The following is a 20078-nucleotide window of genomic DNA, read 5'->3' as shown; positions in this document are numbered from 1 at the left end:
AAGGGTTGAAGGTGAGCTGAGAACTTTCGTGTTGCCCTCTCTGTGATCACTTGTTTTAAAAGGCCAAAATATCTGCTTCCTTTAGATGATGAAGATAAGATTAATTACTGTTTATTCAAAGTGTTTTTTTTCTTCTTAATAAATGCTGATATCTTTATACTGCTGCCTCATCACACCAAAACTATTAATACAGCACGCTCTGTGGGAAATCACATTCCCCACAGAGCGTTTGAAAGATGTACAAATTGGAGTTATAACAATATTTATGAAAAAAGAAACTTTAATTATAGTTTTACAAGATACCAACACCAAAAAAAAAATTAAGAAAAAAAAAATAAGCAGCAAGACATCAATTTAAAATTGCTCTCAGCAATCAGTTAACAAACAGATTGGTAAATGTTGAATGTGTCCCACTACCAGGAGCTGAAGTCTCCGAAGCTGGTCTTGCTTTTGCACTTCTTGGCGACTGCTCCGCTGGTGGACGGCCCACATTCGTCCTCAGCAGCTGAGCGTTTTCTGAAAATAAGGAGGAATGAGATTATTTCTTAGTTCTTAGCTAGAAGGTGAAGTGACAATCCAGCCAGAGGGGGAAGATGGGCATGTTGTATACATTTTTTTTTTAAATTTTCTCGATGGAAACACTGATGGAGTTGCGTCGGGTTGTTTCACATGAAAAGTACTAAAATAGAACCAGGAAGAGGAGCGCAACATCTGGAAGCAACCGTTTCATAAAAAAACATCCCCAAGTAAACTATAAAAGGTGATAATCAACTTGTTACCACTCTGCCCAAGTGAAGAAAAAGAGAGTTAATGCAGGTTTAACTATTTCAAACAATAGACATTAATAGAATACATCTAGTGTTGGAGGCTGATCCAAGTACCTCTGGCGAAAAATCTGATGAGATCCATTACTTCACTACATAGAATGATATAAATTTGTGTGTTATTTAAAGTTATGGCAGCTGTGGTGGAAACTATTAAAATCAGTTTCTACTCAGACTCTATATCTTTAACTGCCAAAGTGTCTTCACACACACCCATCATCTACCGCGGCTCTCGTCTTTTTGGTGTCGAGCAGGTTATTGAATTTGTTCAAATGAGCTGCTAACGGTTTTGTATGAGGCTTCAGTGTAAGAAGTGAGACAATAAGAAAGTAAATGTGTCAGAAAACAAATTGATCTAAGGACAGTTAAAAAGGTGTGTAGAGCAGAAGAGTTGGGTTTGTCGAATCCGATTTGCCGTTCTTTGAAGAGAAAAAAAAGAAGTCATCTTTAGTCACAAATTAATCCCAAAATAAAAGGTTTAAATTCGAAAGTATTCAATTTTCTATTGCGTTATTTCAGTAAATAGCTCTTTTCTAGTCGTGCCCCAAAACATGTTTCTACCATTGTAAGCCAAAGTGCTCTCTTTAGATGAATCTTGTGTGAAAGTACGTCATTTATCTTTTTTCCTTTGAGGAACATTGCCAGAGTGTCACAGCTTCTCTCTCAAGCTAACACTGAACCACGACTGCACACTTTAATTACCTGCAGGATTGACTATTGCAATTCTTTCCTAAGAAATTGATTCAAAACTCAGTTGTGTTGTCATGTGTTGACTAAGACCAGAAACAAAGCACACATTACACCCATTTTTAAGTCTGTTCCGGCCTACCTGTCTGCTCAGGAATTGATTTGAAAATCTTTTTTTATTGCTTTATAAAGCTCTTATTGGTCTTGGTCTAACCTATTTATTAGATTTGATTTATTTGTGTGACCCTAAAGGTCTTCTGGTAACAGTCTTTTAATTATACCAGAGGTCAGAACAATAACCCACAGAGAGGAATCCTTTAATTACTCAGGTCCACATCTCCAGAACAGCCTCCCTGAAGACCCGACGGCAGCAGAGAGCGTTGACATATTTAAAAACCAAAATCAAGATTTAACTTTGTAATCTGGCCTTTCATTGAATTTGATTTATTTGTATGTTCATTTATACATTTTAGTTGGTTTTACATCTTGGTATATCTTTCAACCATATTTTAGTATTTTATTTAACTTTAAATACGGCTTCTAGTGTTTCCTCATTACAGGTTTGTGGGATCTATGACTACAATTCCTTTTGTTTCTCTGTCCCTGTTTTTATTAATTCCTTAATTTATCAAGAAAAAGTCATGCTTTGCTTTGCACTTGGTCAAGGAAGAGAAAGCAAATGAGAGAAAAATTAGATTCATCATCTCTCAACACTTAATTAATTGACATCTAATTATGGTATATTCAGTTTAGTTAATGTACCCCCAGTTTTGGTAAGTAATTTCAGAAATCACAGTTTAAAGTTTGACACAATAGAGTCAACAAATGAATTCTATCATAAACCAGCATCAAAAAACAGCAGAAAAAGACCAACCGAGCCATAATTCATAGTGCAAAAGGACAATCATGTATTGTTTTGATCTCTTCAGTATATTTGATATCTAAGTGACAGAGCATTTTCTAAGCAATAAACCGCAGCTGTATGGTGTTCTTAATATTATGCCAAAAACAAGTCAACCTAAAATTAAATAGGTTGTAATATCACATAATACAATACAATACAATACATCTAAACATTAGCAAAATTACAATGTAATTATAAACCTGAATCGTCCCCATAGGCAGAAGTAATAATTGGCAATTTTTTGCAAATTATGCCATGGCACATTCTGAAACAGTCACTATGCAATCATGTTTTATTATACATTCATTGCTTTCCTTTTTTCCAGGTCATTTAAACCAGATTGGGATTAAATGAAATACACTTTGTGTAATCTAAATTTTGCCAATAAGGTGGAATAATGATTTTTGGACTTCAGGTTGGTGCTTATGTAAGCTTTTCTCCATGCATTAGCATGGATGAGTCATTTCTGCATTAACAGCAGAGTGTGTGTATGCGTGTCCTTACACTGTGGTGGGGTTGATGTATTTCCCCACTCCTTCCTTGAAGGTCTTTGGCGCCTGGTCCGTATTGGCCTTCTTCAGGGCGATACTGGCCTGCTGCTTCTCCTCCTGTTGCTTCTGCAGCTCCTTTTCTCGCTCTGCTGCAATCTGAGGCACAACAAAATCATGTCTATTCCCACAAGAAAGAATGAATGAAAGAGAAAGAGGTTTACCAAAACAACTCCCTTACTCCCGTGTTGACACTTTAACCTCTTTCTCAAATGCAGTTGTACTCCTGAACTTGAGGATCTTCTTTGTAAGATACAGGAGAGAAAAAAACCCACTGACATTGATGGTACATTGGCATCACTGAAATAATGATTACAATTAAATAATGACGATGAAAGTAAAGTGCCAATGTTTAGCGTTTGGGAGTCAAGAAATATTTGGGAGAGGACAAAACAATCTAAAAACAGATATCTTTGTGTGGTTACTTTGATTGTAAATTGTTTAAGTTACATTTAGTGAAAAAAAAAAAAAAGAACATTATATGTATAGTGCTACGTATTCCTCACCCGACTGTTCACCCATTAGTTTGGTGACAATCTTTAATCGCCTTAACGGGAACATTTTGCTGTGTTCCTCTGAAAATGTGTCTCTGTAAATGCAGCACTGGAATATTTACTTTGTGGGTACACACACTTATTTATCACTGCGATGCTTCTGGTGTCAAACTATTGTTGAAAATATCATTGGCGCACTCTATGTGAAAAAAAAAGAAGTTGTATCAAAATGTCAGTGTAAAGTCAGAGAAATTCAAACCTGAGCATCGGCCTCTTCGTACGGGTTCACGAACACCGTCGCACTTATGACCTTGATTTCCGACTGTGAAGCAGAAAGTCACCAATAAATCGTCTGTAACTGATAAAGTGTCTAAAAAAATAAAGACTAGACTAATGTACAAAGAACAAAAAAAAAAATCTGTGTCTTTTCACAGGCTAGAAATACCTATTTTGATAGCTTCATGGAAAATGACACGTTGGCATTAACACCGAGAAAATTAACTACTGTACCTACATTTACTGTTTTTACAGGTTTTTAAGAGAATAACACCCGCTTTACAAAAAAACTAATTTAGCACCCTAATAGCCATTTCTAACTTCTCTCTCTCACTGCAGCATGTTTTGTCTTAGCCTCTGACCTTTAGATGATCCATGTATGGGTCAAAAATACTGTCATGGCACGATGACTGAGCCTTGTTCTCAAGAAAAAAAAACGATCTAGAAATTGATTCTAACAACTGCACCTTGTAATTTTGCTCTGGGTGGACGTGTCAACCTTACAGTTCCAAGATTGTGAAGTGAAACATGACTGGACGTACGACACCCCCCCGGAGGGATACTTCCACTAAAATCCGCTCACACGTTTCAAAGTAAAAGCCAAATCTAGACCTTCAACATCGCTACTTGGTACCTTGGGTTTGTCCGTTTTGGGATCACTCTCCACGTTCTCCATGGCTGTAAGGGCCTCAAATCCACCAACAACTCTGCAAAAGAAAAAAGAAATCCCTCATTTATTATATGTGAATCTTCCGTACATTCTAGGCATGACGAGAAGTCTGGGCTCCTCACACAAATCCCAGATTACATTGATCTTTGACAAGAATGATAAAACAAGGGCAGCATATCTGCCAGAACAAGAGACTATGGCTGTTGAATAAAGCCATTTCTACCATTCAAAATGACAAAGACCGTTGTAAAGACTTGTGTTCCATCATGTCAAAAGCGCTGTAGGTTGTTTGAGAAAATCCCCATGAGGGGAAAAACAGAACTTTTGTTGACTCAGCAGCTGACCTTCCATTGGACAAGAGTGTAGGAATTTTAACTTTTATTTCCTGTTCAGACTGATAAATGTACAGTGTCAACAGTTAGGTGGGAGTGTATGTGGGATGTCTTGTGTGTGTGTGTGTGTGTGTGTGTGTGTGTGTGTGTGTGTGTGTGTGTGTGTGTGTGTGTGTGTGTGTGTGTGTTGCTACAAGTAAGAATAAGAATTAAGGAATCAAGGAGGTTCAGTTTGAGGCCGTGTAAGATTCCATCGGCTCCAAACTGCAGATTGTAATCCTTTGTGCCGTGTAACATGTTATTGTGGAGTAACACCGCAAGGGTCAACTGACTCAATATTCCATCCTGTCTTTACTAACCAAACGTCTCACTAATTCACAGGACACTGGTAACACTGCATGCTATTCTCAAATACCCAAATAAGACACTACCGAGTACAAAGCCTTAGCAACAAGGTGAGCGTGTGCAGAATTTCACTGTGGGAACTCCCCTTCACCGGTATTTCGGCACGTTCGGCCCACGACACCTCGGGAAATCTCAACAGCAGTACTAGCATCCCAGAAGTACGTCCCTATACACTCACACCCACCACTCCTGCTCTCCCTGTTTTACATGACTTTGTCCGTGAAGATTTTCAGTCATCAAGGTCAGTTCTGAACTGAAGAAGCCTTTCAGAGAGACGAGAGGCAAAATGTCTGCAAAGAACTGGAAAAAAAAAAAAAAAAAAAAAAAAAAAAAACCATATTCATAGATCTGTGCATTCTGAATGGAGGCAAAGGTCTAGAGTGACAGAGACAATTTAAGGCATTATGGGATTTATTTTCATGGAAAAATCTTCTAAATATGTGATTTTGATGCATTTTTAGCAGGGTTACTCAATGCTACTAGAGGAACTTTAAACAAACAGTAAAAGCTGAGGCTTTTTTAAAAAAATTTTTAAGTGTGGTGACCATGTGAAGAATCAGTCTATTGAAAGCAGTCTGAAATATTTTTAGAAAACGGACAAAGCTCTCTCCAAAAGAAAACCATTTGAGATCATGCTCGGTTCAGCATTGAGAGATGGAGACATCAGTTTAGATTCAGCAGTCTAATAATTTTTTTTACTGCTTTTGGCCAGGAGTCAGACTGGAAGTCACATTGCAGTTTGCACTGTCTGGAGCTCCAAATGAAGCAAATAAGTATTAAATAATAATACCAGTTTGTGAGGAAGAGAGGTGGACTCACTTTCCGTGAGGAGACTAAGAAGATATACAGTATAAATTCTGACGTGTCTGTCAGGATTGTCTCCTTTCAAATTCATCTGCCTCAGCTGCTAAATAATAAACACAAACAAGTGCCCCAGACGTGTTGGAACTTTACCACTGGGGTAACAAAGAGAGGCCTACATGTGAAGATAAAAGCCAGAACAAAACCCCATCGGGCCTTGCACATCTCACCTGAGTGCAAGGTTTGGTCTGAATGAGAATCCCGATATCCCATTGGACGACACCCTCTGAACCAAGTTAAAAGTTGCTACAGGAGGGACATCGCTGCAAATGTTTGTAAAAGCTTTTTTCTTTTTTTTTGTAAACTAGTCTTGGCAAACCCCCCCCCTCCACACACACACACACACACACACACACACACACACACACACGTTACACATCTTTTTTGGTAGAGGTGTTGTTGTTTGTGCTTACAGTTGCTTGTGAACGTAGTCGGATGACATATATTTGCTAATAAAGAGTAATTTGATTGTTAAATAATGTTGTTACTAGTAATATATATATATTTTTTATTAATAGTAATATTGATTATAGCTTTATGGTGCTACTATTAATAAATTCTGTTTCACTTCAAGCACTCAGTGCTTGGAATTATGATTAAAGCTGGATTGTGAAAGTGATCACTGGCATTCAACTGTTCTCAGGTTACATAATAAGTGTGAATGAACCTCAGCTATTGGCACTTATAGATGGGTTAGGGTTAATTAGTATTCATCATAAGTAATTATATGAATATAAAATAGCTATACTTGCTAATTATCGACAATCTGCTAATAACCGAACCTGCTTCGACCAGCGCATAAGAAACAACACAATGAAGTCAATTTAAAAAGGAATAAACATACAAATAAATGTGTAACACTTAAAAAAAAAAAAAAAAAAAAAAAAAAAAAAGATTACCTTCCAAATATTGTGTGCTTCCTGTCGAGGTAGGGGCACGACCGAAATGTGATGAAGCTACGAGAAAAACAGAACATATTCAACACAACACATAAAAGAACTACAGTTTAGTGAATAAATATGTGAAAGGATTTGTAAGTATTGGAAAGAAAAAAAGTAATAGGCTATATAATCAGAAAGGTGAGCCATCTCTGCCTACTAAATATATAGAATAACCTTCAAAAACAATAACAGTACTTGTTTAGGCTCAAGGTGAATCAAGGGTCATACTTTAACTGACCAATGCACAGATCAGCTGTTCATAGTTTAGGTATGCGGACATTTAAAAACATTTCTTACAACTGAGACTTGTTGGTGTTCGGACCAGAGTTTGCCATGCTGAGAATCCCACGGCCGGTGTGAGAGAGGTTGGGCCGAAACTCATCCTTGAAAGGTTTTCCCCAGAAGGATTCCCCTCCTGGTAACGGAGAAAGTGGTTGAGGGAGGAATGAAACACAAAGACAAAGACAAAGACAGAGAGAGAGAGGTAAAGACATGGAAATAGATCAGGTCAGGAGATTCAAGTTAGTTCTGAAACAATTATTACTGCAAATAACACTGTTGAAAAGTACTTCAACATCTTAAAAACACAGCATTATGTTGTCATGATCCCTTAAAGCACCAATAGTTTTAGATTTCAGCACCATCTTTGTTTCTATTTGCTGTGTTTTTAACACTTCTCTCCTATTAGATCTCAAACATTGAGTCTTTTAATGTGGAATTTGTCCCCAAGACTTTGCATTTGACAACATTTCTATTCTTTTCCACTCGATAAATTTGGACTTTTAATGTCAGGAAGAGCACAGGTGAGATTAATAATATTAATGATGGCTGCATTCCGTTTTGGTGTTGCGCATGCTGGCCCACTGTCTTTGTTCACTGGGACACAAATGGAACACAGCCATTCCCCATGTAATCATGTCAACCTGAGTTTGTCCCGGTAAGGAAAGTTAAATAGTCTGCTATAAAAAAAATTAAAAAAAAATTTAAAAAAAGGCCGGTGAATATACAGTAAGCTCACATTAACAACAGCTAAAATAATAAAACATTTTAACCAATAGAATTCCTAATATTGGGGCAAAAATTGGGTATACCCTTCCTAAGACGTGGACCATGTCACAGATGTGTCGTCAAGAACAGGTGCCTTAGAAACATCCGTAGGACCTGATTTGTATCGATCTTGGTTTGTGTCAATAATGACTCTTTCATGCGCTCAAAAGTTAGTAATGGAGTGCCACAAGGTTCAGTGTTGGGTCCAATACTTTTTACATTATAAATGCCTCCCTTATGTGATATCATAAGGAAACACTGCATAAACTTTCATTGTTATGCTGATGACACACAACTTTAGCTTTCTATGAAACCAGACAAAACAAATCAGTTAGTTAAACTTCAAGAATATCTAAAAAAAACAAAACAAAGGCCTGGATGGCCTGCAATTTTTTTTTACCCTTTTCTACTACAGCTCAACAACTGGATGTGCCAGAATTTTCTTCAATTTAACAAAGATAAAACAGAAGTAATTGTTTTTAGGGCCAAGGAAGAACGATTGAAAGTCAGCGCTCAGCTTCAATCACTGATGTTAAAAACCATAAACTGAGACAGAAATCTAGGTGTAGTTATGGATTCAGACCTTAATCTGAACAGCCATATTAAGACAATTACAAAATCAGCCTACTATCACCTGAAGAATATATCAAGGATTAGAAGATTCATGTCTCAACAGGATTTGGAAAAACTTGTCCATGCATTCATCTTCAGTAGACTCGACTGTTGTAATGGTGTGTTTACAGGTCTCTGTAAAAAGTCAATCAGACAGCTGCAGCTGATTCAGAACTCTGTAGCTCAAGTCCTCACTAAGACCAAGAAAGTGGATCCCATCACTCCAGTTCTGAGGTCTTTACACTGGCTTCCTGTCCAACAAAGAATTGACTTTAAAATCCTGCTGTTGGTTTATAAAGCACTGAATGGTTTAGGGCCAAAATACATTTCTGATCTGCTGCTACCTTATGAACCCTCCAGACCCATCAGGTCGTCTGGGACGGGTCTCCTTTCTGTCCCCAGAGTCAGAACTAAACATGGAGAAGCATCGTTCAGTTTTTCTGCTCCACACATCTAGAACAAACTCCCAGAAAGCTGCAGGTCTGCTGAGACTCTCAGCTGCTTCAAATCAAGATTGAAGACTTTTCTGTTTGCTGCTGCCTTTAATTGAACCAGATTCAAGGATGTTGATCAATTTCCTGTATTTTTGCATTTTACTACTGTATTTTATTTCTTAAACTGTTCTGCAACTTTTATATTTTTTAGCTCGCTTAATGTCTTAATGACTGTTTTTAATGTTTCAATCAATGTTCTTAATTGTTTTAAAATTTCCTTTTGCCTTATGTTTTGATACTTTTAATGGTTTTATGTGAAACACTTTGAATTGCCTTGTTGATGAAATGTGCTATACAAATAAACTTGCCTTGCGTACAGGATGGCCTGCCATTGTTTGTATTTTTTTTACTACAAAACTGAAGTTACTGTATTTGGCCTTAAACACCTGAGAAATCCTTTCTACAATCACTTAGTTACTCAAGATGACCACTGGTAGGAACCTTGGATTCATCGTTGATGACGACAAGACAATATTCACGCAAAGCCCGTCTCTAGAACCGCTTTCCGTCCTAGGTAATATCAATTCTCAGGAATATCTTGCCTTAGTAGAATGAAGAAAAGCTAATTCATGCTTTTGTTACTTCCAAGCTAGACTATTGTAATCCCTTGTCATGAGGATGTCCAAATTACTCATTAAAAAGTCTGCAGTTGATTCAAAATGCTGACGAGATTTAGCAAGAAATATCATATTTCTCCTATTTTAGCCTCTCTCCATTGGCTGCCTTTAAAATCAAGAATTGAATTCAAAATTCTCCTCCTAACGTACAAAGCTCTCCGTGGCCAATCTCCATATCATCTCAAAGCGCTTATAGAACCATAGCATCCTAATAACGTGATTCGTTCTTGGAGTGCTGTCCTGCTTGTGGTTCTGAGAATTTCCAAAAGTAGAATGGGATGCTTCAGCTTTCAGGCCCCTCTCCTGTGGCTGCCGGAGGACCTTCCATGATACACTGAGCTCATCTCCTCTCTCGTTCACTCTATGTGCATTTATATAACAGCAATATATCTCAATAACTTTATGCCTTCTCCCTCCCAACAATTTTTATGTTGTTTGATGTCTGTCTATGCAGTTTCCCATACCCTCTAGCTCGTGGAATTTTGTGCTATTTTTTGCAGATATCAATGGCCCTGGAGCTGCCTGTCTCTGGTCAGTAGTTATCGAACAAAGGATGCATACAGCCTGTACATGCATCAATGATAAAATACAAATTGATACAAGTTTGTAGCAAAAGCGTGATTTATACAATCATAGAAAAAGCTTCTGTGGCTCAGATGGGAGAGCAGATTACCCACTAAATCATAGAGTTGGTGGTTCAATCCCCGGTTCTTCCTGCCCCTAAATGTCCTTGGGTAAGATACTGAACCCCAAGGGGCTCCTGATGGCAGGCGAGCACCTTGTACAGCATCTTGGCATGATTTGTGTGTGAATGTGGATGTGTGTGAGAGTGGGTACTGTAAAGCGCTTTGAGACCGCTCAGGCAACAAAGCGCTGTATAAATGCAGACCATTTACCCGAAGACAAAGACAAGACACCAACAACTATTGTCAACTGGAATTAATGCTAAATCAAACACGTTTACATAATTGAATGTGCAAGTCTATAAAAAAAACAACAACAGTGGTTTCTTCTTTTTCCACTAATCAACAGTTGACATGCTCAAAAGGAAAGCAAAACAAAACTGTAAAAAGGAGACTGCAAGCTGATATTAATAATAAATGGTTATCCAACCAAGTTTAAAATTAGCTTTTTTTTTTTTATAGAAAAAAAGTTAATTTTAAACTTGGTTTAAACAAAAAAGTCTTACTGAAAACTCAATTCAAACATGTTCAAGCAGACGTTCAGTGTTAATGTCACTTTAATGCACCATTTAGTATTTAAGGTGTGTAAATAAAACTAAGTGGAGTTCATGTAGTGTTAAAACTTTTAGCTCTACAATGCATGTTCCATTCTTATATTTTGAGAGATGATAAAATGTATCTAGTTGGTATGAAAACAACACAAATGACTAACTCTGTCGGTACTACTTATTATAATAACAGCATTATCAAAGAGACTAAAGACTAAAAATGCTGACAGGAAGCAAGACTCATTTGCCCTTCAACATGGAGTCATGTCGACAGCCTCCAGTTGTGATCCGTGACTCAAACCCGACTTCATCATTAAGAATTGTCATGATGAGCAAACAGGAAAATGCACTGCAGGAGCTCATTGGTTCCCCACGGGGGGGAGAGAATCTGTCACCCCGAGGTGTGTTTTACCGTCCTGCCAGCTAGTGTGGGTGTGCTTGTGTTTAAGTACATACTACAAAATAATCAACTCCTCAGAGACATCAATTTCCCTCAGTGACATTTTTGCATAACTTATCAACTCGCTGACATTTTACCTCAGTACGACTGCATCAAAAATGAATGTAAAGTGAGAGGGGGACTAAAGAAATTCAGTCTCCCCAAGGAGTTAAACTAATGAATCTAACTGTATTTCCCTTTGATGTAAATTTGAAAATTTTCTGAAATCAACAGTAAAAGTTAAAACGTTCACCTACTGTGAATGGTTCAACAAGAAAAAAAGCACAAACATAAAAATGTACTCCAGCGATCGCACCGATGCGAAACATTTCTGCTCATCAAAGTAGCATTTTGGCTTTTCCAAAAAATACAAGCATGTACTTGTTTCATATTCGGATTATGTGTCAGGAATATAATTTACAATAAAATTTTAAAATGTGTTTCTTCAATGCATGTCATCCGGGAGGATTTTCGATAAATGAGGCTCCAACGAGCAAGGATTCACTATAAATGTGTGGACACTTTTATCTTAGGATTTTCTAAACATTCACCTGAAATTGTAACTGTCAAGTAAGCATCAGGTCATGGTTCGATATCTTATTTTACTGTCACTACCTCCACACAAAAACAGTCATAATATTGATTTCCCCAAAAATACACGCTCGATGTCTTGCAGGGTTCCTGCCTTTATCTTTATCAGTAACCGTGAGCCAAATAAGATCTTCAAAAAGCATAACATCAAACAATCAATGGCATCTGTTGGGTCTAATTTGGTTTGCACCTGTTTTAGAGCAAAGTATGAAAAAAAAAAAATGAAAAAAAGTTACTTTACTCCAAAGAATCACAACAGCTGCCTTAGTTAACATCTATAAAAAGGTATACAAACTACATGCCTATTCAGCATTATAGAAAAACCCTCCTTTAAAGCCAGGTAAAGGTCTGATATGAGTTGTGTGCCTACATTGTTCGGTCCAGTTGATGGGGAAAGTTTTTACCCACAGGCCAGAAATTCTGCACCTTCATAAATCTGTCATGGTGGAAGCAGTTTGCTTCGTGTTCATAAGACGCCCACAGACACAAAGCTCACTGTGTTTAAGCTCTCGCAACAGCACAGACCATATGAAAGTAGGGAATTAGCTTCATGTGGCATAGAAGTCAATTACACTCAGCTTCCTTTAAAAAGTTTTTTTTTTTTTTTTTTTAAAATACAGAAAAATTACACCATGTGCAAAATCTCTGGATGTTCCCCACACCCAAACTGTGTGACAACCACTCAGCCCACCTCTATCTAAACCATCTCTGTCTTTTGTGTGTGCGTGTGTGTGTGCGTGCATGCGTGCGTGCGTGCGTGCGTGTATGCTCCCGTGTGCCTTCAGTGTATATTTAGTTACACTCTTAACTTGTGTCTTGAGTTGCAAGCGGTATTTACGCAAAGCTTCCAAAAAGGAACTATTAATAATTCAAGAGAGAGGTGTTATGTAATTCAAAATGTAGTTTAAGTGCAGTGCTCATCTTACCTGTGCCAGTGCCAGTGGGGTCCCCCCCTTGAATCTGAAAACAACAACAACAAAAGGAATCTGTGAGTTTAGTTGACTTTGGCTGTATTAAAAGGCAAATATATATAATAATAATAAATATATATATCTCACTTCTATTTCTAGTTTGTGTCAGGAAATGCCACTGAGAGCTAATGAATGTCTTCATGTTGTGTGAATGGAGACAGCAGATTTTTACAAACTGCAATGCAATTGCCATGAAATCTTTACGAGTCCCAGGTTCCCAGACAGGCTCGCATGTATAATAGTAGTATCAGATAGCTGTTCAACAACCTGAAGCTTGAGACAGTCACGTTTTGACGTAAAATTCTCATATTCCAAGAAGTATCATCTCAGGATGTTGAGAACACTCACAAGGGCCCAATGAACTGCATGGGGAAAAGAGAAACACGTTTCTGTTCCCACCGACACGTAGATTTGAAGGGGTTTGTTACCATGAAATTATTCTCTCCAAGGCTGCCCTCCTCTCCCTCTCGGCTGTGGGGTATAAGTCAAAGGCACAAGTGGCACGGTAATTATGGATTAACAATTCACGGCGTGCCACTCTGTATGAAAACTGCGGGACAAAATGAGAAAGGTAAGAGTCCTCTTTGGACCAGATGTCCACTCAGAGCCACTTTAATTATGGGAAGCAGTTCTGAAATATACAGACAAGCGGCTGGTCGGACTTATCATTTCAAATTCTCGGTCTGTCTTAAGAAGCTTAAGTTGAAGAGCGAGTTCAAAAGAAAAGCTATGTTTACTAATCTCAGAAGCAGAAAAAAAACCTGTAATATATTATCATTTTAGCATAGACAAGATAGCAAAAGAGTGCATGATGGTGTGCGTTGCAATTCTTTCATATTTTGTGTTAAAGCTAATCAGTTCATGGTGGAGGGTAAACCCAACTACATCTAGTTTATACCGATTTCTCACCTCGTGAGCTTTATTTACTTAAGGATTAGTTGGTTGGTAACTTCAGGAAAATGCTAAATCACCTGCATGTATTTAGAATGTATTTTATGACACATTACTAGCTACACGATGTGCATGGCTGTCATGTATGAAGTGATAGGAGTGCCATAATATAGAATAAATTCTGCAAAAGAAAAAGGAAATGAATGTGGAAATATAAAGAGGAATAAATAAATGAATAAATAAATGTGGAAATATAAAGACAAATAAAGTTTGAAAGAGTATTGCCTTTGCTTTTTCCCATATTGTCTTTCCTTTTCACGTATTGTTCTTTCTATATTTTCTTTGCTTTTACCATATTGTCTTTCCTTTTCCCTTTTGCTTTTACCGTCTTGTCTTTGTTTTGCTTGTACATTAAGGGGTGAGCTGTCAATCAACTGGACAGGGGTGGGCTTCCGGTTTCTATGCTAGCGACAATCACAGACATGGCAACAACTGCATATTTTTTCCGATGCCAGAAGACTATAGGTGAAGGCAAGGATCAACAGCAACGATGTGCATATCTAGATAGATAGATAGATATGCTATAGTCATTTAACAGAGCAGATCATATAATTGCAAATTTGGTAACTCACCATTGACAGTTTTAGGGTTAATTTCAAAATGTCAATGGTTTTAATAGCTCCTGGCTGTTGCACATGTCTGAACTCTTAACACCTATTTAGTTTAGATGTACAGCTTGTACAGTGAACTTGCATATATTTTAAGTGTTTGTGTCCACACCAGTGAATAAGTATTGTGAATTGTAAAAACAGCTCGTAAGTCCTCAAACCAGAAGCATGTGGAAAATACACATGCATCCCATGGGCAGCACAGCGGTGCACTTGTTAGCGTTGCCGTCACACAGCAAGAAGGTTCTGGTTTTTAACCAGCTGGTAGACTGGGGCCTTTCGCTACGAAGTTTGCATGTTCTCCCTGTACTGGCGCGGGTTTTCTCCAGGTGGTCCTGTCTTAAGAGGTGCGATAGGTTAAACTGTGACTCTAAATTAGCTGAGAGTGTGAATACGAATGACTGTATATCTTTCTGTGTTGGCCGCGTGTTAGTCTGGAAACCAGTCCAGGGTGTACCCTGCCTTTGCCCAATGTCAGCTAGGGTAGTCTGGAACTCCTTTCATTTTAAGTGCAATGGAGGCCATAATACTGGTAAGTAACTGCAAAAAGTTTTTTGTTGTTGTTGTTCAAGTTCCTTACCATGAAATTCCGGATGGACCTGTGGAAGACCGTCCCATCATAGTAGCCTTTTTTACAAAGACGGATGAAATTCTCTCCAGCTTTGGGAACCTGTAGGAAAGAGCATGGAGATATATACTTTTTTGAGAAACACCTACAAAAAACAGTAGTTGAGAATTAATAGTTTAACTTACTACATTTATCAACAATCCAACTTCCCAGTTTCCGACATACTAAATGAGCTCTCCGCTGCCGTTAATCCCGGCTGCTCTTTAATCTCAATAGTACTAAAAATCAGTGCTGAGGTTTCAAATTAATGGCATTGAGAACAAAGCCTAAGCACAAGTACTGACACAGAATGAGGAGGCTCAGCAAAGTGTTGATGGAAGGAGACCTCTTGGTAAACCCAGTGATAAAACCCATAATCATGCATTTGAGCATGAACTAAAACTTGAAGTAGTGCATTTTAACCTGCGTTATAATGAATGGAACAGTTAATGCAACAGTGGCTGAAACTGCCTGGAAAAAAAAAAAGTGATCCCACTCTAAGGATAAATCAGTCATGCAACTTCCCAAGTGTCACATGGTAACATTACAGCAAATGCACCCATTTGATAGGAGGACAAGGAAACAACTTTGGTTTCTTTTTACAGGCAGACATAGGCAAACCGAATCAATAAAGTCATTAAATAAACATTGTTAGACACATCGAAGTGCCTTGAACTGCAATACCACCAGGTGCCGCTGGAGGTTGGCTCCAAAAAAGCATCTGGCTCCATAGTCTCCCAAATAAACTGGTCTCTTAAAACCGAATGTCAAAATTTCACCATGATTTATTTCGGTTTTGCTAGCCTCAGTCGCTCCTTCTTACTAGTTTTCTGCCGGTCCATTTTGAAAATAATCCTGTCATTAATTCGAAAAATAAACTTCACAAACCAATGGGTGACATTCACTGTTGGTTGACGCTACACTGTACTGTAAAGCTTTGTCAGTATTTTATGACTCCTGCCTAGTGAGAGCAGATACGAGAATCTTCCACTTCCATAGTCCCACACTGGTTTTCACATCATAATTGCATCCAAAGAGAAGAAGCATGCAGTATAATTGTGCATATACTTTTTTACTTAACATTTTTTTTTTTTTAAACTGTGCTCTTACATTTCTTTGTTTGCTTTTAAATTTTTGCATCTTGGGAACAAATCATTACAAAACGCCAACAGATAGAATCAAATTTGGACTGGCACTCTGTGCAATAAGGCAGTTAATTGTCCCCTAAGCAGGAGGCGTGGCTTTGACAATGACTACGACTGTTATTAACATCAACAACCTTAAGGAACACTCCATCTGCCTGCCACCAGGAGTTCTTGTCACCTCAGAACCACTGAGGTGTGACAACCTACAACCTGAACGTGTGTGTGTGTGTGTGTGTGTGTGTGTGTGTGTGTGTGTGTGTGTGTGTGTGTGTGTGTGTGCGTGTGTGTGTGCGCGCGCGCGCGTGCGCGTGTATAAAACTAACTTTTTCCCCTTGGCAACGATGGTTGCTGGTTTCCAAGAATCAACAGATGCTTTTGCAAAACCTATTTTTATTCGCTGGCTTCTGGTGTGCGACCGGTTCTTCAAAGCTCCACTGGTCTCATTTCCACCTACGTCTCAATTTTGCTGTTAGGGTTCAAAGCTTTGCTTCTTTTTCCCCTCTATTATGAAACACAGCTTTTCAAAAGATTTGAGTACCCAGAGGCTTTCTGGTTGTTCACACAAAACATGATTGATCTCTAAAAATATTAGCCATCAAATATATTTTGCAAAGGGAAAACAACACATAAGAATAGCTGTCAAAGGACAAGCAGTCTGGCACAACACATTGCTATTACATCTGCGAATAAAATGCGTGACATCAAAATATACAACTGTCTTTTGCTGTTGCTGTCCTGTAATGATGGTTATTTAAGCGTGCGTGTTTTTGTGTTTGTTTGCGTGTGGAGTCTGTGAAGGTAAAAAATACGGACCAATTTAGAAACATGCTTAGACAGAAGAAAAATGTAGAAAATGTCCCAATTCACATATGCTAACAGACTCTCTTTTCACAAAGCAATTAACACAAAATAAAAGGATGAAGGATATAAAACAGATTAAAATGATTCCATCAAATATCCATATTATATTTAAATCAACTTGCATTATATTCTTCCAGAATTTGGGGCATTTTAGGAGCTTCTTAATAGCTTATGTAGATCCCTGGTTTTCATATTTTACTTGTACAAAATCTAATAATGGAGCATCTATCAAGGAATATCACTTTCTACATTATACCATAAATCTGAATATGTTATATATTTTCAAGATAGAGGCAAACTATAAGCCCTTTCAGTCTATTCATTTTCAGTTATTTGTTTTAAAGTAGCCATTAAAAGGAAATAAGTAAAATATTTAGATTCATATCTAAATTTACATTTTAATCATCCAAAATCTATTTTTTTAATCCAAGAGTCGTGCTATTTTACCCCAAACAGATAAGGCTCATCAACTGTATCAAGGCTTTTGAATATAACCAAGCTGTTGTCTTCTTTGATATTATGTGTGACTAGCGTACAGGTCGCATCATCCAAACTTCGACGAGAGCAGGGACAGTAGAGGCATCTAACGCTGGGTAAGCAAAATGGGCACTTCACAGGGAGGTGGGCTCTGGATCTTTGTGACTGAGAGTGTATGTGACAGGGAAGCTGCACTCATTAATTCATAAGCGGGCTACAAATAGAGCTGCGATCTTGAATGGAAACCACTGGGGAAGAAGGTGGGGTGGAGGAAGATGTGGGGCACGGAGGGCAGGTCGTCTAACCGCTGCAACTTTCCTCTTATTATTCTGATTCGACGGCTCGGAAGCCAATGAAAAACCGAGCGCATGAAGCGTCCGGTTACAAGGGCAGAAATACATTCCTTGAGTTCATGCTGTTCTCTCTGGAACCCTCACATATGACCTTAAAAAGGTGGTAGACAAGAAAGAATATATATATATTTTTTTTTTGCCAAGATTTAAACATGGCAACATTTAGTACAAATTCTGCAAAAGGTTGATTTCAGTTTTGGATGAGTAAACCTATATACAATTTGACCGCCTGCTCAGGCCAAACCTAGGTCACAACACTATTATTTGAGAGCCTTAAAATTAACAAATGGCTGTATTTATAAAACTATGATAATATTTTTTTTTTAATAAAAAATAAAAACAGCTTATTATCTTTTGAAAATCCTTCCAACACGACTAGAAACTTAGCCTCTGAAGGCATTATTCTTCAATGCTACAATTATCTTCAGCAGTAATTCTTCCAGCTGCTCTTATGATTGTTTTATATGCATCAATGTGTGTTTTTTACCTTATCGCAGTGCAACTCCAGATTCACGTCTCCCTTGTTTGTGCATAGACGGACATAGCCTTTTTTCTTCACGTACTGGTATCGCACGGTGTCATCTGCAATAGCATCTGTACAAGAAAAATACCAATTTAGTGAAACAAAATGATTCTTTACAGTTTACTTTACTATTTAAGATTATGGCTGGCAAATCAAACATTGTAAGAACAATCCTATGATTTTATTGACTGTTTATGATTCTAATCTGGATATTGCTGCAGGTGATGTCTCCGACCTTTAAAAAAAAAAAAAACTCCAAGCCTCTGGAGTTCAGGCTATCGTTTAGATTTATGGGTGAGAGTTTTTCTCCGCTGAACAATCTTCAATCCAAACGGCTTTTTTTTTTTAATTTTTTTTTTTTTTAATATATATTTAAACAATATTGTTCAATTTACCCAATCTAACTCAATCTTAAAACTGTATCTCATGTGGTGAGGAATAACAAAACTGGAAATTACAGCATAGACATAGGCAGCTAAAATACAAATTATTTCCTGAATTTCACTGCAACACTTTCTGATATACTGCAAGAACGACACATGCTTACTTGGACTAAGCGCCATATACCAGAATTTTTCAGAAACCTGAAATAGGTCACTAAATCCAAATTTTGTCTTTGTCTGAAGTTTACTGAACCTAATATTCAGTAGTCTCACAGCAAATCCCTCCCATGGAGCAGCTCAGCGGCGGACAGAGGAAAATGCAGTGGAAACGAGCAGCTCCCACTTGCAGCTGCATGTAACCATGCAAGCACGAAACTGAACTTTGCTACAAAAAGAGCACACATGACTAGCCAGTTCTCCCTGGATGAGTAAAGGTTAAAGCAACAAAAGTCAGAAGAGATGAATGTTTCTTTCCGTTAAGAACCTGCTGGGAGAGGAGGAGGAAGGAGGAGTCCTGAGACGTTCACTTGCCTGCTTCATGTATTGTTGTAGGAGTCATGGCTGTGGAGGTGAAGGAGGCAGAAACTCTGCCTGTGGAGTAGTGGGCCTGGAGGAAAAGAGGAAGATAACTTTAAAGTCTTCTTGGGGTTCAACATAACCACTGACCCAACAGCCCCGGGGGCCAGAAAAAGTTAATGCACGAAAAAGCTGAGTCTGCAATGTGCTTTAGAGTATATCATTGTTTTCAAGATGTATCTTAATTTGCTAAATTACATATGGGTAAGGTGAATGCATCAGGAAATGCGATCTGCAAAGGGGCTGCTTTGGTGCCGTGAAATTTGTCGAGACGGACTAAAGGAGTGACCTCAATGTAAACAAGCTGATGAAGCTGCTCTTCCATGGCATGCCTGAGTAAATAAAATCACTTGGTTTCACCTTAACTAAACATTACATTTGCATTCATTTCCTCTTCAAATTAATTCATTTTGGGCAACTTTAGTTCCCCACCAAAATGCAAGAGTCTCCGCCTGCACATCAGCTACACACCTCTCCATCCACCACCACAAGACGATTCTCAAAATGGGCGGTGGAGGGGGGGACTGAAATCTCTGTGTTCATTCTGTAGAATCAAAAGTCTAGTTAGTATTTGTATTAAATATGAAATACAATGATGGATGTGACTTTCATCAGTTTTACGTTATTTCAGAGACAATTCTGTACCAATA

General features: G+C 38.1%; 1 protein-coding gene across 2 annotated transcripts in view; it reads right to left on the bottom strand.

Annotated features, from left to right (window-relative positions):
- Positions 1 to 262: 262 nt before the first annotated feature.
- The window catches only part of ppil2 (peptidylprolyl isomerase (cyclophilin)-like 2), a 28445-nt gene continuing 8629 nt past the window's right edge, over positions 263 to 20078 (bottom strand). For both annotated transcript variants that reach the window (XM_069138415.1, XM_069138416.1), the window contains exons 11-20: positions 19384 to 19459; positions 18434 to 18540; positions 15084 to 15173; positions 12900 to 12933; positions 7240 to 7357; positions 6901 to 6957; positions 4368 to 4440; positions 3717 to 3779; positions 2920 to 3062; positions 263 to 516 (exon numbers count right to left, since the gene is read on the bottom strand). In XM_069138415.1, coding sequence (XP_068994516.1) covers positions 414 to 516; positions 2920 to 3062; positions 3717 to 3779; positions 4368 to 4440; positions 6901 to 6957; positions 7240 to 7357; positions 12900 to 12933; positions 15084 to 15173; positions 18434 to 18540; positions 19384 to 19459 — 864 coding nt within the window. In that variant the 3' untranslated portion in view covers positions 263 to 413. The remainder of the gene's footprint in view (positions 517 to 2919; positions 3063 to 3716; positions 3780 to 4367; positions 4441 to 6900; positions 6958 to 7239; positions 7358 to 12899; positions 12934 to 15083; positions 15174 to 18433; positions 18541 to 19383; positions 19460 to 20078) is intronic.

Source organism: Embiotoca jacksoni, unplaced genomic scaffold (genome assembly GCF_022577435.1).
Source record: "Embiotoca jacksoni isolate LCO1_2020_lvr unplaced genomic scaffold, fEmbJac1.0.p SCAF_8, whole genome shotgun sequence".
Lineage (NCBI taxonomy): Eukaryota > Metazoa > Chordata > Actinopteri > Embiotocidae > Embiotoca > Embiotoca jacksoni.
This window is presented reverse-complemented; position numbering and strand designations above follow the sequence as displayed.